The following is a 27,263-nucleotide window of genomic DNA, read 5'->3' on the forward strand; positions in this document are numbered from 1 at the left end:
GGCTGTGAGCTGAAAAGCTACAGCCGGCTGTATGCGTACAGCAACCCTGTGTGAAAAGTGGTCAATAAAGAAATGTTGAAAAGCAGCGGGTCTGCCGTGGTATGTTTACAATGGAACTTCTGCTCCTGAACCTCTGCACACAGCGTCTGCAAATCGGGGCTGTACGAAGTGACTTTCATCTTTACGCAGGACTCTAAGCTGTCATCTGTGAGGCGTGAGCGGTGTTTGTTTTTAACATAGTTCACGGATCCGAAGATCCATAATTGGCCTACCTGGAGTTGAAAGTCTCAATAAATGCTGGCGTTTCGGTGGGTACACCAGCTTCCGCGAGTGTGCCGCTTATTTTGAGCAATGAAAAATAAGAAAATATAATTTTATTTTTATATTTCAATATCACAATAATCTTCCAGTTTAGAACTACAAGTTAAAAAAAGAACTAAACACAAATAAAATACACTTCAGCTAAATACTTCTAATTTATTTTTCCAAACCACCCGGTGCCGCAGTATAAGGACAAAAGTGCCGCAGGTTGCAGACCCCTCGCCTAAACTGAGGCATAATCTACCCCTACACATCAGACAGCCTCCTACTGTTAGTCTTTTCAAACCTAAAACACATTTGTATTCACTGTCTTTTAATACAGTATGAGAGTTATTCGGTACTAGTTATTTTGTAATTCTGTACAGCAGGTTGCTGTTGTAATCAAATGTGCCATATAAATTTTTAAAATGAGCCGAACAAAACAGTGAGCTCAGGTGACTGATGTCAGTCTGCCGACACTCTGAGTGCCTAAAAACACAAGTTTACCCACACGTTTTTAGTGAGTGTGTTTTCACAGTGACTATAAACACGATTAGTACAGCAGCACTCTGGTTGATGGAGCATTATGCACAGTGAATTCAGTCCTACGCGTCTTTGTAAAAATGCTTCTGCCTTTTAGCCAAGGGCACCAGTGCATTCCTTATCCACCCCCGTCTTCTTTGTTTGTTCTTCCTCTGGTTACACTATTATATAACCACTAATCTTATGTAATGAAATTGAACTGCAGCGAGTGATGACATAAGTTCTTTAAAGCATTTCAGACCATTTTAAGATTCTGAAAACATGATAATATGCCATGCCATCTGCTGTGTTTCACTGAGCTTAAATGTGTCTGTTTCATAGTTTCCTGCCTAAAGAACAGTGAAAGTTACAGTATGAATTAAACTCGGTGAGGTACAGTGACTTTGCTGTTGTTTATCAGATCTCAGCCATCTGGGAGTGATTACCCAGAGAGGAAGCAGCTGTGAAATCACAAAAACAAGCTTCTGTCTACAGATAATGCTCACCAGGAAATGCCTCCTATATGGCATTCTTAGAGGGACACAGCGCAAGGTCAGGTCTCTAGATTCATGAGGATATCATTAAAGTGCAAATTCAGCCTCAAACACATCAGCACTGTTGGCAGTGGCGAAGTAGCTCACAATCCCGGCTTATTCAGCAGAAAGACTGCCAGATTAATGGATACATATTCAGTTATGTAAGGATTTTCACCCATTAGATTCAGTAAAAAAAGAATCACATTCTGTGGGTGTGTATATGTGTGTGTGGTTCCTCATTGATTGATTTTTTTTTTTTTTTTTTTTTTTTTTACATTTACTAATAAATCTAAATGCCATTTTAACTCATCTAAAAGCAAGAAAAGTACTGGAAACAGTCAGCATTCAGCACGGTGTAACAGATGGTATTAAATCTTATGTGTTCAAACTTAAGTTCCATTTCAAACTGTTAATTGCATTCTTACATCATATTTAAAAATTGCTGAAATGTTTCAAAAATCCACTATGCTGTCACGATCTGGCTGGCAGACTGTGGGGAGATGGGGAAATAGGACCCAAACGCCGGACTCTTCAGTGCAACAGTGTTTATTTACAAGGTGGTGAAGTAAACAACAATGAATCCCCAGTTTCCCAGACTCCCGTGTAGTGTCTTCTTCCCTAAAGTCCCTGTGTAGTGCTCTCTGCTCCAGTGTCCCTGCACTCCCCGTGCTCACTGCTCCTTCTTGTCCCACACTCCTCCTGAAGGGAAAAGAATAGAGGCAGCCGTTACACACTTGTCCCAGCAGGCATACACTCAAACTTGACTATGCTAGAAGACTGACGTGTAGTCCAACGCAATAATCCCGCATCGGTGGAAGCTCCATCGCTCATCTAAATAGCTCCCCCGACGAGCCCAGATGAGGAGCAGGTGTGCGGCCAGGACTTCGGGTGTGGCCAGCCCTCAAGTTAGACCACGCCCCCAGGGCTGAAGGTGCCTGTAACTTGGCCACAGCAGATAGGCAATACACACACATATCTGCCTACACACAGATGTGCACAGGGGCAGTGCAGACAACACACCTAATAATAATAATAATAATAACAACAACAACAACAGTCATAGTCTCCCACTGCCCACAGACCCCAAGTCCCCAGAGCCGGGTCCGTGACACATGCATAATAGTGCACCCACAAGATGTCAGATTAGCAGGGCTTCAGTCCTTCTGTCCTTAAAGGTTAAAATCCACACACATACACACCTGTCCAGCATTCGGTAACACATTAGTTAAGACATTGCATGTCTAGACCACACAGGTTCTGGAGAGAGTGCACCTGGATTATTGTTGTTGTTGTTGGCCTTTGTCTGCTACTCGCGGCTAAAAATCTTTAGCAAAATCAGCTAGCTGAGAGAAGCTGAAGATAAGATGCTGACTCAAGATTGCATAAATAAACAATTCCAGCAATTAGAGAAGTTTTCAAAGAAAGTGTCTTGATGCATGCTCAATCATCCAGGTAAGTAAATCCCAAAAGGTTGATTCAGTTCATCTGGACTTAGCCTTTTCAATGGGAGAAACATTTCATCACCCTTCCAAGTGACAGAAACGACGATACCCATTGAAAATGCTACGTCCAGATGAACAGAATAAACCTTTTGGGCTTTACTTACCTGGTTTTATCTTTAAAATTCTAATACTCTGTAAAGTATTGCTAAATGCCTATACATAAATGGTAACTTTTATTTTGAAACTCATACAGTTACAGCATGTGATAATGGTGTCTAGTGCAAAAAGGACACACCAAAGGATACTGACAAATTCCTTGGACTATTTTAAAAATCTAACATTTCACAACCACCAACCAGTGGAGGCTTTTATTTTTGAGAATTCAGCATGTTTTAAATAACATTGGTATTCCAAGAAGGAACCGGACACTTTGGTTATGAAAATTTAACATAAGTCATCCTGAAAACATCCGGTGTATAACTGTGGGCTTTCATTTTTAAAGTCTGACACACACTAAGACTTTCCTGTTAGTCACTATTAAGGCCTTTGCACTGTAAACTGTTCCATTCCATTCTAACCCAGTGCAGACAAAGCTCCACACTAAGCTAGAAGGACTTTGTTAGATTTGGTTGAGTAGTGTTATTTCTGAAAACAGCTGGCTGTGACCAATAGTTAACTGGTGTTGTACTTTAATGCACTACAAATTATTAATTTAACTGACTAGTATTTCTTATGCAGCATGGACAGTGACACGAGAGATAACATTGATGCTGGGAATGGGAATCTTCTGTTTGGAGATTCCTGAAGGCTAAACACTACCAGAAAAAGCTGAATGCTTCAGTTCATTCATTCATACCGCTACATGGAGTGCTCTTCAAGTGTTTTTGCTTCAGGAATAAAATGAAACATTTTAGTACTGTCAGTGGTGGTTGGGAGTCACCAGCCCTCACTGGTCTGATCAAAAGACTGTACATATGATCTGAAAATGGTGTTTTGTTTTGTTTTTAAATTTGATATTTATTTATTTATATTTTCAGAATTCAAAGAGCGCCCAAGGCCTGGTGGGACTGAAGAATTTAGGAAACACTGTAAGTACAGCAGCCACATGCTATACATGTAATTACATCTGTTGTGAGACTAACATCTTGAGTAGTGTTGCTCTTGTTCTCAACTGATTTGCAATAGCTTTCCAAAAATCCAGTGAGTGTCACTGTAAGCACAGTGTGTTGCGATCTGTTCGGTCTGCCAGGCAACAAGCATAAGGACGACTCCTAAAATAAACTGTGCACTGTGTTGTGTGCTTGTATAGAGTAACCTAATCAGAGAGCTCTGAACTATGGACCAGAGAGATCTCATTCCCTCCCTCTCTGACTGGCTTGTTCTTACCAAGCTGCACATGTGTCACATGAACACGTGACATGAGACAGTGCTGTGATACTTCTTTGTACCCAGGAGTTACACTGCTGCTTCTCTGCTTCTTTAAACATTCATCAAGGACAAATGACTTCACATTTACATTGAAAAATCCTTCTCTTACATAATATGTAGATTTAGCTTTTATTACATGACTGTACACCACCTTTTTTCAAAATGATGTGAACAGAGTTCTGGCGAAAACACTTGATTGCCTTTGTTCTATGAACTTGATGATGCTCAAGTCTGAGGAGTAAATCTGAGTTGCTTGGCTTTTCACTAAGACTTAGAACAGTTAAAGTAAAAACAAGTATTTGTAATTACAGTGAGGTTAGCAGATACCCAGCTATGATGTGCTCACCCGAGGAATTAATGCACAAATCACATTCTGTAAAGTCCCAACTTTTTATTCTTACTCTTTGAGCACACCGAAGTCAAACAAGACAGCATATTCTTCAGTGAGCTTTGAGTGCCTATATGGAGATGTTGTTATCTTTATACATGCTAGCTGTTTTTTTCATCTAACTCTAGGCAAATAAGCACATCACTCAAAATGTTGAAGTATTCGTTCAAGCTGTTAAGCTACTGTTTTGTCATCTTTTAACACTGCAAATTGCGCTCAGAAATATATTTTGGTAACATATTGGAACAACATTAGAAATCACTGTTAGACATGATGCAGGGTGTCTGCACATCTTCAGAAAGGCCTAGAATGTCTTAATTGTGAATTATCTTTTATTAAAACACCTTTAAAAGTCTTCAGCCGCCTTAAGTTCAGTTTAGATCTCAGTTCATCTGGTTGAGCTGGTGACCAATATACCAACAATATACCTGCCACATTGCTTGTGTGTCATTCCCCCATGCTCCCTTTCTGCTTTCTTGTCTGTCCTGTATCTTATCTACTAAAGGATAAATGGCAAAAATAAATCTTTAGAAGAAGGGCAGCTCTCCTGTTGGTTTGTGGTCATGGGATGCTGCGGGTTTAACCCAAAGACTTTGTATGAAGGTTGGCCTTAGCCTCCAAAACATTCACCCCCTGTACAGCTGTTATGAAGTAGAAATGATCTGTCACAGCTAAATCCATTTCCTGTGCCATTTTCAATGCTGCAGAGTTGGACATTGTTACATTATAGTCTATGGGGATTGACTTACTGTTTGAGACCAGCATCTGTTGACCAATAAAACAACTGCAACTCTTAGCATGTGTCCATATTGGCTTAATTTTCAGCCATTTAGTAAGCAAGAAGTTGCTGCTTGATATAATAGCAAAGTTGAGTCCTGATGATTAAAGTTTGTAGATGTTTCTGGAACAAACAACATTGCCTGTCAAAGGTAGGTAAAGGATTTTTGAAACTAGTGCTAATATTTGGTGATTTTAAAATGCCATATTCCAATATATATGCCAGTATTTCTTTTCCATTTAGACATGGCAAAAGGATTTCCCTAAATGTGTTATGTGTAGTTATTTATTTACTCGTGTACATTCTGCCCGACTTTGGTCAGATCAGCTGTTTGGTGTGAGTGTGGCGTTCCAAACAACATGCCAGCAGTAGCATATTGCTGGTTTCAGCCAATAATATCAGATAAATTGGTCAGGCTTTCAGGAGTTTGACATTTGGGTGAACAAGGTGGTTGTCTGTTTATATTAACAAATACATTCAGACAGTTTTTCAATTCAATTCAATTTTATTTATATAGCGCCAAATCACAACAAAAGTCGCCTCAAGGCGCTTCATAGATACAGAGAAAAACCCAACAATCATATGACCCCCTATGAGCAAGCACTTTGGCGACAGTGGGAAGGAAAAACTCCCTTTTAACAGGAAGAAACCTCTGGCAGAACCAGGCTCAGGGAAGGGCGGGGCCATCTGTTGGGGTAAGAGAAGGATGAAAGACATGCTATGGAAGAGAGACAGAGGTTAATAACAGATATGATTCAATGCAGAGAGGTCTATCAACACATAGTGAGTGAGAAAGGTGACTGGAAAGGAAAAACTCAATGCATCATGGGAATCCCCAGCAGCCTACGTCTATTGCAGCATAACTAAGGAAGGATTCAGGGTCACAGTTTTTAATACAGTTTTTCCTGTATTAATTTGACCTTATTGTTCATTTTGAACTGACAACAGTGTGTTTGTTGCTTTTGATGTCCATGTCAAGTTTGGTCTTAAATCTTATTAATTAGGACTTGAATAGTAATACGTTTAACTTAACAGTATTAATTAAGTAAAAGCATAAACTGATTTGATTATAGCATCTGGAATCAAACCGTTTTCTCTGCTTTGTCCTGACAGTGTTTCATGAACAGTATCCTGCAGTGTCTTAGCAACACACAAAGCCTGCGAGACTACTGCCTGCACAACTCCCACCGCAGAGACCTTAACAACAACAGCCGCACCAACACAGCCCTCATGGAAGGTGAGAGACATGTCACACAGGCCCCTTAGAGTCCAAAACAAACTCTCCTCACAGCGGTCCACCAGCAGCACACTCATTCCCCCCTACCCCCCGCATCTCTGTAAGATTTGCACATTTCACCTGAAAGCATGTTAGAAGAGGTAAAAACAAGAGTGGCTTTCTTGGTCTTTTAAGAGTTTGCATGAAAAAGAGTCCTACCTTCATTTCATTCCACTGTGACACAAGCATTTTACGTCCCAGCATGTGTGAATAACCTTAGCTGCTGCTGTGTTGGTAGAATTTGCCAAGCTGCTACAGACCATGTGGACATCATCCAGCAGTGAGGCTGTCAGCCCGTCCGAATTTAAAACACAGATCCAGAGATATGCTCCCAGATTTGTGGGATACAAGTAAGCTTTGTAATCATTTTATTTTTTATTTTCTGTTTTTTTGTGACCTGATTTTGATTTTCATAGCCCTAACTGTTTTGGTGTATCACAGCCAACAGGATGCTCAGGAGTTCCTGCGCTTCCTCCTGGACGGCCTGCACAACGAGGTCAACAGGGTCACTGTGAGGCCGAGAGGCACTGTGGAGGACTTCGACCACCTGCCGTGAGTAATCAGACCGACACGTGCGCGTGTACCTGCACTGAGTCACACTAACACTGTTTTGTTTTGTTTTTAAAAGTGGACTTTGTTAGCTGGAGATGAGGATGTGTTTGGAAGTTTCACAGATGAACAGTACAACTGTTTATTGTATTTTATTAGAGCTTTTACTCATACGTAACCAGCCTGAATCACATTAGCTTAGTAATTCAAAAACATCAGGGCCAAATCTCTGAATAGGTTATGTGCAGCGTACAGTATGAATACAAGCCCCAAACCAAGACAGCACTAATCACTGAGGCCTCATCATTAATCTTTAATTCAAGGCCATGTGCAATAGTTTCACCTCCCATGCTGATTTGTTTCCTCTCTGGGGGCCACAAGCACTTAATGCTCCAGTTTTTCATTGATATAATTAACAGTTATCTAACCACGGTTTGTTTAAGGGTCAGAGTTAATTCCAGCAACTTCCAGTATTGCCCTAAAAACACATCCTCTCTGCTGCACTGTTAAAACTGCAGGAAAATATCTGCACACAGCATGAAAAAGTGTTTCACAGGAGGAAGTGTTTCTGTAAAGCATCTTTTTAATCCCCTAAAATGGTTCTTGGACACCTTGGTAGTTAAGATAAATTAGGCCAGGTTCTCTTGTTGCTTTTTGTTATTTTTGAAACCCTTTTACAGTGTCACAACAGCTCAGTATGATTTCCCCCATCTTAGCCATCTTCCTAACTATCAGCTGCATGCTGGGGGCTCAGGCATTACATATGTACATGAAGTGTAAGCCTTACATGAAGTGTAAGGCTTACACTTTCTAACTTCTAACTCATACTCCCCCCTCAGAGATGAGGAGAAAGGGAAGAAGATGTGGAGTAAATACCTGGAGCGAGAGGACAGTAAGATAGTAGGTGAGTAAATGGGCTGCAGCTCAGTTTTATTTGTCACCAATGTGAAAATTCACCTTGCACATACAAGACATAAACAGAACGTGGTTAAATGGAAATGAAAAGGAAGATAAACTTTCTCATCTGTTTCTTTGATGTACTCTTTGATCTGTGCTTCTCCAGACCTGTTTGTGGGACAGCTGAAGAGCTCATTGACCTGCAGCCACTGTGGTTTCTGCTCCACTGTCTTCGACCCCTTCTGGGATCTCTCTCTGCCTATCGCCAAGGTTAGAGCACAGACTCACAGGTCCAGACAGGGACCTGTGTTTGTCCTTCTTACGTAACGCGTACCAGAAGGGCAGCAGACACAAATGTCAGCACAATCAGTGTATGAGTGTGGGTGTGGGTGTGTGTGTGTGTGTTTTATGATGATTTGCACTAAATATTGAAACACTTCCTGTGTCCACAGCTCCTAATATGAGCTTCTTCATATCTTTCCTGTCTCTATTTGTTTTTGCTTCGTGTGTGTGAATGTAATGTGAATGCATCTGTGCTCAGAAGGGCTATGGTGAGGTGAGTCTGATGGACTGCATGCGACTCTTCACCAAAGAAGACATCCTTGATGGGGATGAAAAGCCGGTAGGTGTTCACTGCTTGCACTGACAAAAAGAGCTTATGATAATCACCACTTTGACTTCATACTTTTCCTATCCAGTGTTGAGTTAGCACAGCTAACACAGAACATGAAATTTGTTTTATTTGTGCGTATAAGAGTTTATTATGTTTACTTTATAATTAAGCTAATTTCAGCTCCTTTTTTATTCTTAGACGATGACAGAATTGCATGATTCACAATTTAAAATAATCCCTATTAACATATACAGGGCTCGTTGCTGCCCCTAACTCAGTTGAGTTGATCCTCTGTTTGAAACAAGCTGCTTTAGTTCCTGTCCTTTTACGTCCACCCTTTCACTTCTATATTATTGGCTGCCCCTCGCCTGGCTTTAAGCCATTAAAAGAAGCCATAAGACTTCCTCCTGAACTTGCAATTGTAGGATTTCCAAAACCAAACTGCAAACCTAGCATTCAGTTCAATTTTATTTTTACAGTGCCAAATCACAGCAACAGTTGCCTCAAGGCACTTTATATTGTAAGGTAGACCATACAACATAAATACAAGTAAAAAACACAATTCTCAAAACAAATTCATACTTTGACGCACAAAGTGCACAACAATATGTTTACATCTGAATGAATCATAAATGACAGTAGAACTGTTTTTACAAATGTAAAGGTGTTGTTGGTCATGTTTAATGTGAGCATCCAGCAGTGTGACAGGACAAATATAAAAATAAGAAAAAACTGTATTTCTTCAGAAACTCTTCATATACATGTAATTAGAGGAGTTACACTGCCCTACAAAGGCAGAGCAAAGTAACTGCAGAAGCAGCAAATTTAGGAAAACTGGTTTGGAATTTTCCTGTTCAACAACAAACTGTAAAATGCTTATAAAGTAATTCAAATTAAAAAATTCCTCCCACAGAACTTACACAGCATCTAAAAGGGAAACTATCTATAAACTGCAGTTTGTTTTATGCTCAGTACAAATGTAAGCTGCACATAGATGGTCAGAGATAGTTTAGACTGAGTGAGTAACTTGTGCTTTTTATCTTGTGTGGTGGTTCCTCTATGATTCCTGTTCTTAAACACTGACTGATCTTATTCTGTTTCTTCTCAAAGACGTGCTACAGATGTAAAGCCAGGAGGAGATGCACTAAAAAGTTCACAATACAGAAATTCCCCAAGATTTTAGTGCTGCGTATCCTTTGCTTTATTCATCACCTGCTGTGATGCTGTGCTGAGGCATGTGGGGTAGCTGAATGCTTTATTGAGATTTTATGACTTACTGCTTTGTATTCTGTTCTACTGAATTGCAAAAAGTGTTTTTCTAGTAATTAGCTGACCCTTAGCTATTCTGTTGCAGCTATGACAATAGCTGCAATAGAAAAGTGCTGTGAACAGTTAGCAGCAGACAGCTCTGCCATGGAGGCAGGAAGTTGTCATGTGTGTAAGCCCAACAGTATAATTAAGTGAGTGAGCGCTGACAGTGCACATGATCAGATGTTTTAACGAGCTGCTAATTGGCTGTTATGAATTTGTCAAGTCACTGAGGTGATGGATGTGTCATTCTAAAGCCTCAGTGGAGTGAAGCCGTTCCGAGTAGTCATGTTGAATGTTGGCTTGATGTACAGTTTACTGTATGCAGAGCATCTGTTCCTTGACTCCCTTTCCTCTAAAGACCTGAAGCGCTTCTCTGAGGCACGAAGAACCAGCAAACTGTCCACATTTGTTAACTTCCCCATGAAGGATCTTGACCTGCGGGAGTTTGCCTCTGAAAACAGCAGTAAGTAATGAGCTTGTACTCTCCACGAGTGGACTGCCACAGAACGCTATGTTTACACTAAATGTAGAACTTTTCTCTCTGGCTCACAGAGAAGTTTATTCAGTGTTTAGGTGTGAGCTAGTTTCTGCCTTTGTGCTGTGAGGCAGCAGTTCAAGCCAATGCCCCAGATCTACAACATTAAAATAATGGTTTCTACATGAAACTATTCTCCATTCAGATTTTTTTCTAGTTCCATTATACTTTAATGGAGTATAATGGAAATAGATGGCCCCATATTCAAGTCATGGCCCATTGTGGTGAGCAATCACTACAGGCTATTGAGACAATATCTAGATTTGATTTTTGGGTGAACTGTCCCTTTAAACATGTGTTTTGTCACCTTGCAGTAAATGCAGTGTACAACCTGTACGCAGTGTCCAACCACTCAGGCACCACTATGGGCGGCCACTACACAGCCTACTGTCGCAATCCCAGCTCGGGAGAATGGTACACGTTCAATGACTCCAGGTAGGTTCGCCACAAATCTCACACAGACACACACATACACTTAGTGTTACTATGACAGTTCACTGTTCGTGTAGAAGATCATAGGAGCTGTGTGGAGAAGTCAGCTCGTTGATAATGATAATTTTACAGGCTGTTATTGCTCTCACAAGCACACAAACACCCCCTGGCTAAGATAACAGAGTTGAGGAGTGATAGTAAGAGTTGCGGGTGCTATCTGCTCTGCTTAGCATCCCGTTGGTCACTCCAAGCTGTTTCCTGCTGCGCTGCACTCATTCATACCCTTCCACGCTTCCTCTTACTCAACACTGTTGTCAGGTCTGATGCTGGTTCTCCGTCACTCTTCGGGGGTTGTACTACACATAGCTGATGACTACACATAGCTCACGCTGTTCTTGTGTGTGTGTTTGGGAGTGTACAGCATGCACGCTGGCACTGAAACCATTTGATAGCTTCATGAAAGATAAATGAATTGATGATGATTCTGAAAGTTACTCCAGCATGGAAACAAAGCAAATTAGATTGACTAAGTGAATTTGTTTCCTTTACCTCCTCATACACCAGCATGCATACAGTATATATACATATGCATTACTGCAAAGTAAGATTAACCCTGTGAAGCCACCATAAAGAGGCAGTGAATCGTTAGTGTTGTTTTTCTTTTCTACCCGTGTGTGTCTGCTTTGTTCTAACATTACATCTGAAACTGAGCTGCTCACGTTGGAGCTGATAAATCTTGAACAAAAGTAACTTTTACTATAACAGAAGACAGCCGACTGAGTGCACACTGATGATTTCAAGCTCAGAAAACAAGAACGCTTGTAGATTTCGACACTGTTCCACATTGCTGCATCAGCATAATGAGCAAGCTAGAAACAATTACAACTGTGTTACATTTAACAGATGCTTCGTACTGTATTCTACACTCACACAACCAAACAGATGTTTAAGGGAAGGCGTATGTCAGGCTGCAGCGTTGATTTAATGCTCTCCTATTAATCAAGCATCAAAGTCGTTCCTGGAAGGCATACATCATTTGTTACACATCCTCCTGGCATCAGCACTAGCCAACAGAATTAATCCATTTGGAAACCATGTTAGCACGTGGGCTCCCTCAGACTTGACATCTCATCTCAAAATCACCAAATTCAGCCATTCTGCTTTTAATGCGGTGCTCTACTAAATGTACTCACACACATATGAGGCTCAGGTGGAGCTTTCAGCTAACTCAATTAGTCATTACATTCAAAGTCTGAGCAGGTTGTTTTAGACAGCAGTGTGTGACTGAAGTAGCAACTATAGTGCCTGACAGCTTCATTCCCTTTCAGTTTGACTTTTTATCCCATTTATCATGTTGTAATTTCTATTAGAGTAAGATAGGAGTTACACTATATGGCATCCTACTGCATACTAACTGCTCAAACAGACTGTGATTATGTCTACAGTTAATATCTATAAAGACACCCTATAGCTCACTCAGAGGATCATGAGATAATTTTTGCTTAAATAAAATATATAAATGATACATTATAATCAAGTGTTCAAAGGCTTAAGTTTAATTTTATTTTATTTATATACTTTCAGAGTAACGCCAATGTCCTCCAGCCAAGTGCGCAGCAGCGACGCCTACGTCTTGTTCTACGAGCTGGCTTGCTCCTCGCGGATGTGAAGCGTCGTAGAGGAGGGCAGGCCACAGCACCACTCTGACTCACAGACAGACACTGGACGGATGGACACGCAACACATGAAAGTGCTGTTGGAGCCTGGCCTGTTTGGAAATTTTACTTGGACATACATTACATGGCTCACACAAACACACACACACACACACACACACACACACACACATACACATCACTCCACAGAAACTGCTGGATGGGGGGACAGGCTGGAAACCACTGGCTTTTTTAATTCTGCTCTCCGTTTGTACTCCCACATGTTGCTGGTTGCGGGTGGACGTGCGTTTACTGTGTGTGTGTGTGTGTGTGTGCGTGTGTGTGTGTGAGGTTGACAGAGGGCAATAATCCCATCTGAGTGAACCAACCAGGTGACTCAGTCTCCATCTCAGAAGCCCCTCTCTATGCACTGCAAACTCTGGTCCTGACCACGCCTTTCCTTCTTCTTCGTCTTCTCTTTGTGATCTTCTTCTTTGCCTCAAACCATTAAAACTGAGACGACCCAGTTTATTATTTTTCTTCTTGCTTTCTTTCTTCACGTTTTTCTGCTTTGAATTCATGTTGAGGGTTTTCCATTGATAGTTTTTGGGGCGGGGTATGGGTTAATAGAGGCCCCTAGCATCGTTACCATCCTGGACTGTGGATGTACAGTGTTTAGACCGTGTCTATAACTGGACTGGTCATGGACACGAGAAGCTTGCAGCCCACCGGCCTGCTTGGTTTTCCCTCCCACAACCCTCCAGCACTCCCAGGTCCCTATTAGCATCTCCATCACTCTCCTGTTTTTCTTTTGTTCTCTAAAAGTGGTTGGGAGGGTCGGTGGCACTGTGAGCATGAAATGTTCCAGAGAAGAAGTCTGCCTCTAACTCGTGTTTTATTTTATTTGTTTCTCCCACGTGTGGCTGCTACTGATGTTTTTAAAGTGCTGTGAACGGATGAGCGCACGGTCCGCTAAGGGTCGGCTACAGATTAATAATACAGATGATAACGGTAATAATCCTCATTGTCAGTATGGGGTCTTTTCTTCCTCTCTTGTTTCATGCCATTGAACAACATGGAAAGAATGTTTTAAAAAACACTATATCTGTATATTTTTATATCCTGATGCAATATAGAGAATGTACTATTCAATGGTGCTGAAAATGACCCTTAACTGTTTTCAGTTGGTTTATTTACCAGGTTTCAAGAGAGAAAAAAAAGTCATTATTTATGCTTACAGGTGATAATGTGATGAGTCACACTTTTTAACTGTGGCAGTCAAACACATGACTATATAAATATATATATATGCATATATATATATATATATGAATAAAAGTGAGCGCAACAGTGCTTTTACTTTCTGTCTTTGTATTTTTTTGGTCTCTGCTAGAGAGTCTGCAGCTGCCTGAATCTGGTCTTATAGTTAAGACAGAGATAGCTATAATAATGTTTGTTGTTCCCAAAGAGAACATTTGTTCTAGTCACTACCAGTACAACCTTTATAACCAGCACATTCAATGGGTAAAATACGTTTTCTAAGTAAATATATTTCTAAAGGTGCTACTGGCATGAAATTCTCACCAGATTTTGGTAACAACCCATCCAATCCACACATGCAGAGAAAACAAACCGTAGAAGTCCATAAATTATGTGTAGTAATGGGAACAGGGAAAAAGGACTGAGCATGGGAAGACAGGGAAGTGCAGAAAGTCATGACAGCTGCTGAAATCTATCAGTAATTAGAAAGCAACGCTGCCACTTAGTGGAAATTAATATCAGCTAGTTCAGTCCCAGCTGATCCATTACAAAACGGTGTCACACAAGCGCCATCTCATGATGGGTAAAACCAGCGAGCTCCCTCAAGACCTTCACCACATTATTCTTGCAAAACATACAGATGGCATCGGTTCCAGAAGTATTTCTAAACTACTGAAGGTTCCGGTGAGCAGTGTTGTGGCCATAATCTAGAAGTGGAAAAAACATCCACAACTAGGTGCTCCCCACACCAGATTTCAGACAGAGTGAAAATGATGAGAATCAGAAATCCAGGAACCTACAGGATTTGAAGACAGAATCACATTTAGAAATGCATGTGACTGGTTTCTCCATACAGTAGGCATCTTGAAGCTGGCATCACCAACAAAGGCTTTTGTATGGAGTATTAAATACATTCGGTAAGCATGTTCAATACTTATTTTACCTGCAGTACATAAAAGCACAACAAATCACTGATCGTGTGACCTGCACACTGCAGCATTAAGTGAATCTATATCTTTTAAATGTAAAATGTGGAACCGTCTATCTTCTACCTGAAAGTAACCATTCAGATTGATAGATTTCCATACTGTTCTGTTATAACTTATCTAATTCTACTTTGTGAAACAACTGATAGGGCAAACACATTGAGAAATCCAATTCACCAACTGCAAAAAGCAGAGCTGAAGCCAAGCAGACAGCTGCATCGACACTGTCAGGAAGCCTGTCAATGAAATTCCAAACTGTGAGCCTTTGCAAAGTTTAATGTGGTTTAATAATAGGAAGAATGTAGCACACAGAGTTCAGAGAGAAGTTGAGACAGGCGACTAGGGCAGTAGAGTGTGTAGTGAAGGAGGACATGCAGAGGGTTGGTGTGACAGAGGAGGATGCCAGGATATAGTGAGATGGAATCAGACGATCTGCTGTGTCAACCCTTAAAATGACGCTGAAAGAAGAAGATGGTCTCATAAAGTTCACATGTATGATAAAGTACAACTAGCACTGAAGTACAAATCCAACAGTCAAATTAAACACTCAAGTGTATTTATTTAAACAGGCAACTGTGAGGCGTTCCTGTGAAAGTGCTGCAATATTCTAAAGAAATACATTTGATTTCAAAAATGGCATTGTATTATAGGTCACAGTCACAGTCTGGTTCTGCAGTTGAGTATCCTCCAACTGCTGAGAGTTTAGTCTAGTTTATCTATACAGTGCCAAATCACAATAACAGTCACCTCAAGGCGCTTTATAATACATACAGAGAAAAACCCAACAATCATAAGGGGTATGAGCAAACACTTTGGCGAAAGTGGAAAGGAAAAACTCCCTTTCAACAGAAAGAAACCTCTGGGAGAACCAGGCTCAGGGAGGGGCGGCCATCTGCCGTGAACGGTTGGGGTGAGAGGAGGAACACAGAATAGAAGACATGCTATGGATGAGAGCCAGAGATTACTAAAAAGTTTTAAAACTCTGTACAACTATTAAAACATAGTGAGTGAGATAGATGACTGAAGAAGAAATACTCAATGCATCATGGGAATCCCCCAGCAGCCTATGCCTATTGCAGCATAACTAAGGGAGGATTCAGAGTCACCTGATCCAGCCCTAACTATATGCTTTAGCAAAAAGGAAAGTTTTAAGCCTAATCTTAAAAGTAGAGATAGTGTCTGTCTCCTGAATCCAAACTGGAAGCTGGTTCCACAGAAGAGGGGCCTGAAAACTGAAGGCTCTGCGGCCACGCGGTCAAACATAATCAACACAACTGGAAATAATGCTTGATGTAGGAGATTAGCAAGTTGCCAGTTTGCACTATTTCTAAGCTTTAGGTCAAAGACTGCTGCCCCGAGGTCACAAAGAAACTCCAAACCATTGTTGCAGCAGTTCTCTGGGCACTTATTGGGCACTTAATTTGAAGTATGTAGCTTTCATTAGCTACATGCTTTCATTTTAATTGGCAAGAGGAAATCAAGAAGATCATTAACTGAATCTTCTGTCAAATCTGTTAAAATAATACTCAGAATTTTGCTGACTTTTCATTAAAATATGGTTTTAAATAAGCTTTTCTTCCCTTGGAAGTTATATTTCTGTCAGCATCTTTGCTGGTACAGGATTCTTCTGTACTGTAGGTTCCAGTCCAGGGTCCTTTCAGTACCATGTCTCTCTCTGTTATAATGCCTCTGGAGAAAGGCTGGAGCCGCCTTGCATTCCTGCTCTGTGAGAACCAAGCACACTTTCCTGCTTGCTGCCTGTAAATATATGACACGCTGGTTCTACTATATGTTGGTATAACAGACTGCATACTGGAAACTGTTTAAGCCCCTGTGTTTTATTTCATTTGTAATTTTTCAATGAGTAATTTAATATAAATGGACATGAATCCATAATATTGTTAAACGAAGACTTATCTTAGACTGGACTGACATGTCCTTTTATTGGTAAGTCACTGTCATTACGACATTTTCTGACATTTTACGACTGAGAAATTCAAAGGTAGTTTAAAGTCAAGGATTTCTATTGGTTTAAAGCTCTTCTCCTACAGCCAATCATAACCCTCTAAATAAAGGTTGACGGAAGTTCAACAAACCATCAGAGAAGCTAGTTGCCGTTAGCTTACAGAAATACGATGGTGTCCTTACGGCAGGTGTTGGTATGTAGACTGTGTTAAAACGGTTACGGGGACCAGGAGGAGGCCGGCTAACATAATGCTTTCTGCTCTGGTCTGTGGCGCTCTGGTGTTCCCTGGACTTTTCTGCAGCTCCAGAAAAGTCCTTAAATCCACTTTCACACAGTGGAGCGACGCTGACGTGGTTTGTGTCAGTGAGAGGTCAGCATCCACACGGGTCACCTCATCAGACTACGTTAACACAAACGCCAGTTTAATGTTGTGTTGTTTATCTGTCTCGTTACACACACTGCGGAGATTTGCTTCCTGTGTCACATTACTAACAGGAAAGAGCAGCTAAATTCGGCACATATATAACAAACCATAGAGGCGTCTTTGACGTAAGGAATCCTCTGATTCCCGTTAAATATAAGCTTGACTTAGATTTTAGAATTTGACATAATAATTTGGTTATGTGTTTGTAGGATATGTGCCAAAGGCACCACATTGCACGCCTGTGAGGGTTTGAATATTCATTGCGTGTGCAGTGGGGACTATTAAAAAGCCAGACAACAAATAAACGTGCATGTATTCCAGTGCAGTTGTGTCTACCCAAACAGTTGCTTTGCTTACTTTAGGCTGGTTTCTGCCATACATGCTTCTCTGGCTACTGCAGCTGGAGTCACAGTCATGACATCCTGCAGGGACGTCATGGCTGACAGGTTAGTGTTTCATAGTTTGTTGCACATGAAGACATGAGTTATCATTAGATTGTCAGTTTGTTAGTTCAGTGAAAGTGTTTCCTGTCTCACTTCACAGTCACTGGCTGGTGAACGCGTTTGTATTGTTTGGAGTGCCCTACATGGTCTTTGACATCTATGCCATGTATCTGAGCCACTACCATACTCAGAAGCTCAAAGGTCATTCCAGCTCATACAGCGGCCACTCTCTTCAGACAGTGAAGGCTTTTCTCATCAAGGACTCCATGTTGGTTCTTCATCATATGGCCTTGCTTCTCATTTTCATGCCCATCACTCTGGTGAGAACACTGAGGAGTCTCTTCCGCTTTGTGTGTTCAGGCTGACTTGCCACTAAATGTTTGATTTGCAGTTCTTCAGAAGAGGACTGGGGGACTTCTTCATCGGCTGCCTGTTCACCACAGAGTTCAGCACTCCTTTTGTCTCCATTGGAAAGATTCTCATCCAGGTAATGCATGGGATTTACCTTTAGAGGAAGGCTGACATCAAGAAATCCCACTAGTGGCAAGAAAAGGTCTGCTTAAAGGACAGCACAGAGGCTTCGATCTTGGCAGCACAGGAACAGGACCTAAGCTCCCGATCCATAGATTGAGGAGTCTCCCACAGCTGACAGGACCAGAGTGGCAGACTGTACAAAGACACCAGAGACTAGCCAAAGCAATTTCAGATCATCAAGCAAATTTACTGTTAGAGAAAGATAATTGATTTAAATACAAAATGCAGTTTTTAATGATGAACCTACCTGGTCCTGTGTTTTTATTGTGGGACCGTGTGCAGGGTTTATAATGGTCATGTATAAAAGATTGTGTTGTAGTACGACAAATGGCATAAATTCTTATCATGTTTGCATAAAAGTGTTTTGTGTTACGCACATGGATGTATTAGGGAAGTCCCCTCACCATCTTTCTGTGTTTCATATCCAGCTGGGTCTCGACAACACCAGACTCCACAGGATCAACGGCATCATTGTCTTGCTCAGCTTCTTCACATGTCGGATCCTGCTCTTCCCCTTCATGTATTGGATGTATGGCCGGCAATTTGGGATTCCTCTGCACAGAGTGGTCTTTCACCTGCCACTGCAATGCAACGTGGGTAACCTAGTGCTCCTGGCTCCACAGATCTACTGGTTTATACTTCTGTTGAGGAAAGCCAACAGACTGTACCTGAGGCAGAGGAAGGGGCCGGCCCGCAAAGACTGAAGACTCCATGATTTTCAAAAAAAAACAACAACACAAAACCCTCAGATTATTGCTACAGTTAATGAAAAAATAAGTTTATTATTTTCATAATAAACTTAAGTCAGATTTAACAGGAGAGAGTTGTTTAACTGTGACTCTATCACATAGTCTGTCAGCAGTGCTGTTTTCCTTTTGTCTGTTCAGCTTTTATATGTTAGAGCCTCAACAATGTTACCCAACTACACAGAATCTGTTTGTATAAATTAAAGTCAGTTTAATGAATATAGGATGAAATAATAACACACTGATGATGACTGAGTGCCCCTGGTGTACAGTACACACATTTAGCTTACGTTTTCATGCTGTCTACAATGTTAATGCAAATAAGAATAACTGCTCAACGTGTTGCAAAATATGATTTTAAGTTTGGTTTTTAATTCACAGAGAGTTCAAGCTTGTTACTTCTTAACTTGAGTTCAGTGTGACAGATTTCCTCCTTATTTCCATCTCCATGCTTTCATTCTTGCACCCTACATGAGTAGTTTTGTGTCCTGCCCTCACATACAGCAGGTCCGTGTCTCATTATATTAAAAATATATTTTCTATGACATCACATAGAGCCAAGAATAAAAAAATAAAGAAAACTATTTAGAGTCGTCTCCAGCCTGAGCTTCTGGCTCACAGGGATAACTTGTACATACACTGACATCATTAGCGGATTCTTAGAGAGGTGCTCATATTAAACATGACCTTAACATTACACTGTTGTTAATCAGCAGGCATATTCAGGATTGAGTTTTTGCAAACTCAAAGTGCTCAGTGGGAAACAGCAGATAGATCAGTGTGTGCATAATGCTGCTGAGGACACGAGCTGAGCAATTTTCTGCTGCAGCACAGCCTTCATCTCCAGGTTCTCCAAGTTGTCTGAGATGGTAGAGAAGAAGTGGCGGGTGTTGTCGCACTCCAGTGGGGTGCAGCTGTTTGGGAAGGCGGCCATAATGGCCTCGTACTGACTGAGGATCTCCAGACTAGAGAGGAACAGAGGCTCACATTGGCCTCCTGGCATCATCACCTGAAGGGAAGACACATTTCACCAGTGAGCCTGTAGTCCTGACTCAGGAAAAGAACACACTGAGAGAACTTTGTAGCAGTCAAATACAATGGCATCTAACACATTCTGATCCAAGTGCATTACTAAATTTGAGCAAACATGCTGCTTGGTTATAAGAGGAAAAAATTAGCCAATCAGAGACAGAATGGTGTAAAGAAGTCGTACCTGGACGTGCTGAACATGGCAGAAGAGCTGGCTCAGAACAAAAAGAACTTCCTGGCTTGGAGCAGTCTCCTTCTGTGAATCCTTTGATATCAGAGGAGTGTCTCTGGCTTCTTCGGACTTTGGACATATGAGAGTTGGATTTGAGTCTGTGGTTTCTGGCGTTTTAGGAGGAGTTGAAGCAGAAGCAGTAAAAGCACCAGATGAAGGAAGAGGCAGTTTGGCTCGTAGTGAATTCATCATGTCCCTCACAGCGTGGGCGTATAACCTGCCTACGTGTGCCCAGCCATTCGCCGACAGCCAGTCAGAGCAGCTGGAGCCGCAGAGCAGCTGCAGGACTCGAAGCAGGAGGACTGACAGGCGGAGTTCACATGAAAACTTCCTCAGGTCCAGTAGGGGCAGAAAGTCCACGTACTCCAGAGAGAAAGGCACGTGAAGGCGGCTGGATGTGATCAGCTCACAGAGGCCTCTCAGCAGCCTGCTCCACTGGGAGACGGAGCACCAGGGCAGCATCTGAGTCAGAGCCACTAGCAGGCCTTTGCTGAACATGCTGACGTGGTCAGGTTTGTGCTGGTCCAGAGTGAGACAGGACAGCATGGTGCCCTGCAGAGAGTCAGATATGGAGCAACACTCCATCCAGGCTAAAAGACCTGTGCCCAAACCGTACGAGGGAAGGTCCACACCCAACCATTCCTACAGGACAGACATAGTGTTCAATGCAAACTGAGAGCAAAAACAATCAGCTCTAGAGAAACCACACAAATAACAGTATCACATATTTTTTTTCTCAAAAAGTGAGCCTGTGAGCCAGATTTCAATGTTAAAATGCCCAAATTTACAGCATTAAAAATTTGGTTTACAGCCTGCTACAAAAATGGCTTAAAGGTCTACAGGCTGAGCAGCATCTGCTGATTGAAAGCCTAAAACTTGTACATTACGGTGGCCCGCAGAGGTCAAAGAACACCAGCAAATAGAAAAATCATTAAAAAAATGGAAGTGTTTTTGTGGACATAATAACAGATGGCTGTTTAACAGCTAATAGCAAACATGTACAGTATCTACAGTTTTATATGAATCTTGTGTTATCCTGCATCGTCTTCTCTGACGAGTCCTCTTCTTTTAAGCATGTCTCAGAGTGATCATGTGCATGTTTTGGTTCTGGTCACTTCTCTAGCCGGTCCATCACATTATTGTGTCCTGATTAACACTTCAGTTGTGGTTTGTGTGCTTTTACGCGTTTTTCTATTTTCTGTTTTTTTTTTTAAAAGTTTCAGTAAATTTGACCTTTCAGGGCTTTCGAGTTTTGATTTATCTGATCACAGAACACTTTGGATCTATCGGTCCATTTATGAGCTTTGCCTCAGAGAAGACGGCAGTGTTTCTGGATCATATTCACAAACAGTGATTTCTGGAAGCGTTCCTGATTTCTATGATGGAATCATGGCTGTTTTTTTTTTTAATCCATTGCTTTCTGAGGGCCTGTCCTCTGCCACAGAGATTTCTCCAGATGCTTTGAACCTTTTTGAAGTTATGTACCAGAGATGATGAGATACTCAAAATCTTTGCGATTACATTTCTTTGCAGACTGGTATATCTCTGCCCATCTTTTACTTCTGAGAAACACTGCCTCTCAAAGATGCTCTTTGTACTCTGTATTGTTACTGACTTGCTTCCAGTTAACCCAATTAGTTATCAGCCACTTGTTTTAGTAACACTGACTTTTCCAGTCTTTTAAGGCCTTGTCTCAAAGTTCTGCCTCCAAATTGAAAAGATTTTTTTTCTTCTTCTTCTTTTTTTTAAAAAAAGGTACATTTTCTCAGTTTAAACATTTGACACGTTGAGTGTTGTACTTTGAATAAAATGAGGGTTTAAGATGTTTGCAAATAAATTCATTCTGTTTTATTTATTTTAGCTAAACCCAGACCTGGGTTTGCATTTTCACAGATTGGATGTTGATACTTGACACTGTTCTTCAAAGAAATTCAGGAGTAGGCGGGTTCCGCAGTAGGACATACCTGTTCAGGTAGATCACACACAGCCAGTAGAGAGGAGGGCACTTCATTTTTAAAGTGCTCCCCCCACACAGGGTTCAGCAGGAACTGAACCGTCCAGTCCAGCTCTTCCATCTTGTTGTGGAGCCAGAACAGCGCTCGGGACCAGCTGCTGGGGGCCGCTGCCACCTCCGCACCCACCACCTGCCCCAGAGTGGTCAGCACTGACAACAGCAGCTCCTTCATATCCATGGACCAGATGTGGTGGTCTGGTGGTTGCTCCCAACATCTAGGAGGGATCAGGTGGGTTTAAGTTTAAATCAAATGATGTTAAACGCTATAAAGGTTTAACAGCTCAGAAATAAAAAAGTGGAAAGCTTTACTTATGATACAAACCTGAGAGTCTGGTTGTGTAGCTGGGCCAGCATGTAGAGGAGGGGGAAAGGAGAGCAGTCGAACACCCAGTGAGGAGTGGTGGCTGCTTCCTGCACGTCCACAGACAAAGCAGTCTGAAGAAGCTGGATACTCAGCTCTGCATCCACAGAACAGTGAGCTGGCAGAACCACAGAATAACTATCAGTGACAAATAATTAACTTTACATCCCAATGCATTTATGTGACAGCCTTGGGTTATAGGTAGATTAGCCAAATGTAACTTAAAATGAATTTACAGCTGTGGTCAGAGATTTCCATCCACTCATGTCAGGTTGATTTGGGTGACTTTTCATGATTTCCTTAACCTGTTTCTTTTCTAGGCTGGAATGCTTGTATAGCATCCATCTGTAATGACTTTTAAAAAAAGAAAAAAATAGGGTGCATGTCTGAATGCAAGTTTGAATTTATTTTAGATTTTCTTTGATCCACACAGGGCCAAGATTTAACATACAGGCTCTCATATATACATGCACCTTACTAATATTTGATTAAATGTGCCTTTAACCACACTTTAACCAGATGCTTTTAGTAGTCATCTGCCTTAACTCTGGCTGCTATTTAAACACTCTTATTGGCAGAATTGGTATTTAATTTAAACACATTTCATTTAAATTGGTTGGTCATCGTGCACAACTTTTAAACAGGGTTCAGTTCAGAACTTTAGGAAGGTCATTCCAGATACTTAATGGAGACAGCTTTCAGCAGCTAGACTCTGTGATCACCAGTTCAAACAACTGTATGTAAGAACAAGTACACTGTAACTGAACCGCTGTTCCAATTTCTGGAAAAGACAAACAGTCAATCTCAGATAAGATGAAAGTGGTTCAGGGACAACCCAGGGACCATCAAGCCTGCCTTTAACTGGAAACTTCTGGAACAGCAGCATCACTGTCCACAGTGAAGAGTTGTTGTTTTTTTTGTTTTTTTACATCGCCATGGACCAAGAAGGTGCCGATATAGAAGCCCCTGTTCCAAAATCGACATCTTCACACTTAACTGACACTTGCAGCTGTAGAGGCTTTCAAACCTAAGAATGCTGTACCTGCTGTCAAGCATGGTCGTGGTAGCATCTTGCTCTGTGGCTCAAATCAACAGTCAGATGGTTGAAACGTGGATAAAGAAGGCTGACGTTACCGTAACCTTCTGGAATTCCCTTCAAAAAGCCCAGACCTCAACTCTAGTGGTCTATGCCTGGAAACCAATAATTTTGAATAACCTATCAATTCTGCCAAGAATTATGCCAGATGCTTATTGGTAACTACTAAAAGTGTCTGATGAAGATGCAACATGCTACGGTACACTTAACCTTTTCATTTAACATTTAGAATTTTGACCCTGTCAGGATCAGTGAAAATAAATTAAAACCTGTGAATCCAATTCTTGTTTGGGTTTTTTCAAAGTCATCACACATGTATGCTGTACAATCATTCCACCCTGGAAATGTTAAAAGCCCAGACGTGATGGAAGCACCACGTTTACCATGACATTCATATCCATGACGAGTGGATCTAAACTTTTGATCACAACTGTAAAATGCTAATAAAATAGCTAATGTAGGTTGTGGTAAACATAAACATGTGATATTCACCTGTAGCTGAGAGGTTAGGCAGGACAAAGGTTTTCACGACTTCCTGAGGTGACAGAACGCTTTCCCTCTTTCCTTCTCCCTCAGCTGAAGTGACAGGCTCCATGAGCAGACCCAGAAACTTGAGGAACTGTTCTTTTTCAGTTGCTAACAGTGACTTGGTCTGGATCATGTCCTGTAAACACTTGCAAAGTAAACTGCACACCACATTTTTCCTCCCTCCATCTCTTCTTCCCCTCTGCTCTCTGAGTCCTGGCAGCTGTTCCAGGATCTTAGCCATTAGAGAGAAAGCTCCTTTGTTGAAAACAGCCGAATGACAGCAGGACCTCAAAGTGGCTTTGGGGTTCTGAAAGGCCACTCTTGCAACTAGAGAGGCTGCCGTAGTCAGATTGCCCTGTGAAGCTCCCACTGAAGCTCCGCCCGCCCCCTGAATGATGCAGTTGAAGGCCATGTTGAGCTCCTGTTCAAACCCATCAGCTAGAGCAGCAGGTACAGAGCACTCGAAGAACCCCCTGCTGGATAATCTCAGCATGGCAGCCAACGCTTTGTTCTGGTCTTCTAATGTGAGTGTGGAGAAAATACCTGAAGTGATTTTCAGCAGTTTGTGACACTGCCTCACATTAGCGCTCTCACTATGGAGTCTGCTCATTAGGGTGGAGGCGAGGCTCATGAGGGTGCTGTGCTGCCGGAATGCCCCCTGGTTTTTTTCCAGGCAGTCGAGCCAGCGATCCGCACGTTCTGCCCATAATGGCTCGCTGGCAAACAACGCTGCAAAGTCCTCACAGTCTTCCAGGTGATGGGTGATGATGACAGCAGCAACCTCTGCGCTCACTTCAGGGCTGCTCTCTGCGGCAGGGAGGGACAGTGACTTCAGCACACCTCTGAGTGTATCATTCTCTCCTTCAAAGTCATCACTACCAGCTCCGGGTGCTTCCTCTAGAGAAGCCAGGACCCTCTGGATGCTTTGTTCTAGCTGGAAAGCAGAGTAACTAGGGCTGGAGTGGTCACACTGACTGAGAACACCGCTTTGCCAAAACTGTGCAAGCTCTGTGATAATCCTCAGGGCTTCACTCAGCTTCATCTGCCGCAGATTAAACTGAGAAGGTGTGTGAGAAGCACGCAAGTCTTTCAGAGCTTCCTGAATCATTTCAGGACTCAGCTTCTCCATGTTCTCCTCCCTGGCTCGGAGGATTTTACACAAACAGTCCAACTTCTCTTTAGCTGGAAGCACCACGTTTTGGTCTATCAGGAAAGTTGTGTAAAGAGCATCGAGGGAAATGGATAAGGCCTGAAAGCAGAGGTCAGGTGAGGATATGTGACCTTTCATGTCTTTGAGTGCGTAAAGAAGAATGTGCAGAATATCTGCTGAATTTGGCGTGTCTAACTTTAACCTCTTTGCAGCCTGAGGGGACAGACTGGAGGACTCAGAGGAGAGGCGAGCAAGCTGGCTGGCAAACATCTTCTCTATGCTCTCTTCTTCTCCAACCTCCTCTTCCACTCTGCCTTTCCACAGCTCCCACCAAACCTCCAGAAGGAGTCGGACATCGTCTTCCCCTATGGGATCGCTCCTCACATGTTCCACCAGCCTTTCCAGCTCAGCACAGATTTGAGCGTGAGGAAGACGCAGGAGGAAACTGGCAAAAACACCCGCAGCTGCTGCTGACTTCACCAGCTCCAGCAGGACGACATGGCTGACCTCAGGGAGGCTGTTTTGGAGAGAGAAGAAAGGGTTCTCCCTCCAAGCAAACTCAACGTTCTCCTCAGCCTCTCTGCACAGCAGCTTCAGCCACACAACACAAACCATCCTCTTTTTCCAGCTCTCAGCTGCTGGGTTGGGACAGTCACTGACTTCATCCTGTCTGCAGATTTCTTTGAGTGCTTCCAGGATCACATGTCCCACCCGGCTCCAGTCTGCTTTCTGAATGGTGGACAGAGATGAGGGGGAACACAGCTTATCAGCCAGGAGGAAAGCTCCCTGAAGCACTGTCGAGTCTGAAAGAACAAGAGAAAAGGCATCAAAACTCAAATTTGCCAGAGGAAATGGATTTTTTTCAAAATTTTTAACTGTCCTCTCAGCTCCTTAAATTAGCCTAAAATGGCAAAGCTGCGCAAAAAACAACACATTTGATCTTAAGACCAAAAAATGCCACTTTGAAAATGACTTTTGACTGGAGATAAGCTGAAGTTCAACTCTGGTTCATCTTAAGTTGACAGTGGAAGGAACATGGTCTGAAGCCTGAGCTCAGAGAGGTTACTTATATCTCATTATTTTAAATCGTGATCTTGTATATGAACATCCACACTCTGTAGAATAAGGTATTGGTGTCTATTTTTCAGTTCCACACAGAATGAATACAAGCTATATAAATATATATAGAAAAAAATGTCGCTGCTCTGTCATTCTCACACACATACAGCAGAGCGGTTAGAGAACAGCATTACCTCTTAAACTGCTAAAGCTGATACTGTTTAATTTTGTGGGGGTTGATTATGGCGAAAAATCTCTGCACATGCAACATTAACTGTAGCAAAACAGAAATTGTGACTCGTGTTTTCTGTATGGGAACGTGAGGAGTGTAACGGTTACCTTTGTTCATTATTAGTGCCAAAGCTGCAGAGTGGACCTGGATGCTGAGAAGCTAGTTTGCTAATTTTAGTTCCAACTATAAGCTGTACCACAGCTCTAATACTTTACATCAGAGTATAATGAAGTAGAGAGCAAACACGATACTACCTCCCAGCAAAGGTTTCTATCAGAGTGACACAAACTTCGTATAAAGCGCTTCCGCTGTTAGCGTCAGCGTGTGCAACCAGAGAGTATTCATGATCAAGAACTCCCACTCTGTGGATTTCCGGTTTCATAGAGGGCGCTCTAAGCATATGGCAGAATGAATAGAGCTCTATTCAGCCCCAGAATGTAATTTTTGTTGGGTAAACAATTTTGGTTATTGTTTTTTGTTTTGTTTTTAAATATTTTCCTTAATAGTTAATAGATGTAGCTTCATTTTCACATTTTTTTGG

At 41.9% G+C, this 27,263-nt stretch overlaps 3 protein-coding genes across 8 annotated transcripts in view; 2 read left to right on the plus strand and 1 right to left on the minus strand.

Moving 5' to 3' along the window:
* The window catches only part of usp2a (ubiquitin specific peptidase 2a), a 54,364-nt gene extending 41,176 nt beyond the window's left edge, over window positions 1-13,188 (plus strand). For all 6 annotated transcript variants that reach the window (XM_005738296.1, XM_005738295.2, XM_005738294.2 and 3 more), the window contains 11 exons: window positions 3,838-3,888; window positions 6,508-6,631; window positions 6,909-7,020; window positions 7,112-7,222; window positions 8,059-8,123; window positions 8,283-8,386; window positions 8,658-8,738; window positions 9,840-9,918; window positions 10,399-10,503; window positions 10,890-11,010; window positions 12,592-13,188. In XM_005738296.1, coding sequence (XP_005738353.1) covers window positions 3,838-3,888; window positions 6,508-6,631; window positions 6,909-7,020; window positions 7,112-7,222; window positions 8,059-8,123; window positions 8,283-8,386; window positions 8,658-8,738; window positions 9,840-9,918; window positions 10,399-10,503; window positions 10,890-11,010; window positions 12,592-12,676 — 1,038 coding nt within the window. In that variant the 3' untranslated portion in view covers window positions 12,677-13,188. The remainder of the gene's footprint in view (window positions 1-3,837; window positions 3,889-6,507; window positions 6,632-6,908; window positions 7,021-7,111; window positions 7,223-8,058; window positions 8,124-8,282; window positions 8,387-8,657; window positions 8,739-9,839; window positions 9,919-10,398; window positions 10,504-10,889; window positions 11,011-12,591) is intronic.
* Window positions 13,189-16,981: 3,793 nt separating this feature from the next.
* On the plus strand, window positions 16,982-19,780 carry LOC102198542 (protein FAM57B-like). Its single transcript, XM_005738299.2, has 5 exons — window positions 16,982-17,244; window positions 17,661-17,744; window positions 17,842-18,061; window positions 18,133-18,228; window positions 18,704-19,780. Exons 1-5 carry the CDS (start codon window positions 17,123-17,125, stop codon window positions 18,977-18,979), a joined length of 798 nt encoding a protein of 265 aa, XP_005738356.1. The 5' UTR covers window positions 16,982-17,122; the 3' UTR covers window positions 18,980-19,780.
* Window positions 19,374-27,055, minus strand: gemin4 (gem (nuclear organelle) associated protein 4). The gene is made up of 6 exons (XM_005738298.1): window positions 26,830-27,055; window positions 24,246-26,234; window positions 22,619-22,775; window positions 22,247-22,511; window positions 20,235-20,924; window positions 19,374-20,030 (listed from the first exon to the last, which is right to left on the minus strand). The coding sequence occupies exons 1-6, from the start codon at window positions 26,837-26,839 to the stop codon at window positions 19,797-19,799; spliced, it is 3,345 nt and encodes a 1,114-aa protein (XP_005738355.1). The 5' UTR covers window positions 26,840-27,055; the 3' UTR covers window positions 19,374-19,796.
* Window positions 27,056-27,263: the final 208 nt, after the last annotated feature.

Source organism: Pundamilia nyererei, unplaced genomic scaffold (genome assembly GCF_000239375.1).
Source record: "Pundamilia nyererei isolate P.nyererei 1_Seehausen unplaced genomic scaffold, PunNye1.0 scaffold00083, whole genome shotgun sequence".
Taxonomy (NCBI): domain Eukaryota; kingdom Metazoa; phylum Chordata; class Actinopteri; order Cichliformes; family Cichlidae; genus Pundamilia; species Pundamilia nyererei.

What these genes read in the sequence shown, in the direction of transcription:
- LOC102198542 (XM_005738299.2), top strand. Translation starts at nt 17,123, where the DNA reads ATGCTTTCTGCTCTGGTCTGTGGCGCTCTGGTGTTCCCTGGACTTTTC. An exon ending in TTTTCATGCCCATCACTCTG is followed by an intron (nt 18,062 to 18,132) that starts GTGAGAACACTG and finishes TTTGATTTGCAG; the next exon opens with TTCTTCAGAAGAGGACTGGG. An exon ending in TTGGAAAGATTCTCATCCAG is followed by an intron (nt 18,229 to 18,703) that starts GTAATGCATGGG and finishes TTTCATATCCAG; the next exon opens with CTGGGTCTCGACAACACCAG.
- gemin4 (XM_005738298.1), bottom strand. An exon ending in CTACACAACCAGACTCTCAG is followed by an intron (nt 22,512 to 22,618) that starts GTTTGTATCATA and finishes GATCCCTCCTAG; the next exon opens with ATGTTGGGAGCAACCACCAG. An exon ending in GCCATGTTCAGCACGTCCAG is followed by an intron (nt 20,031 to 20,234) that starts GTACGACTTCTT and finishes TCTTCCCTTCAG; the next exon opens with GTGATGATGCCAGGAGGCCA.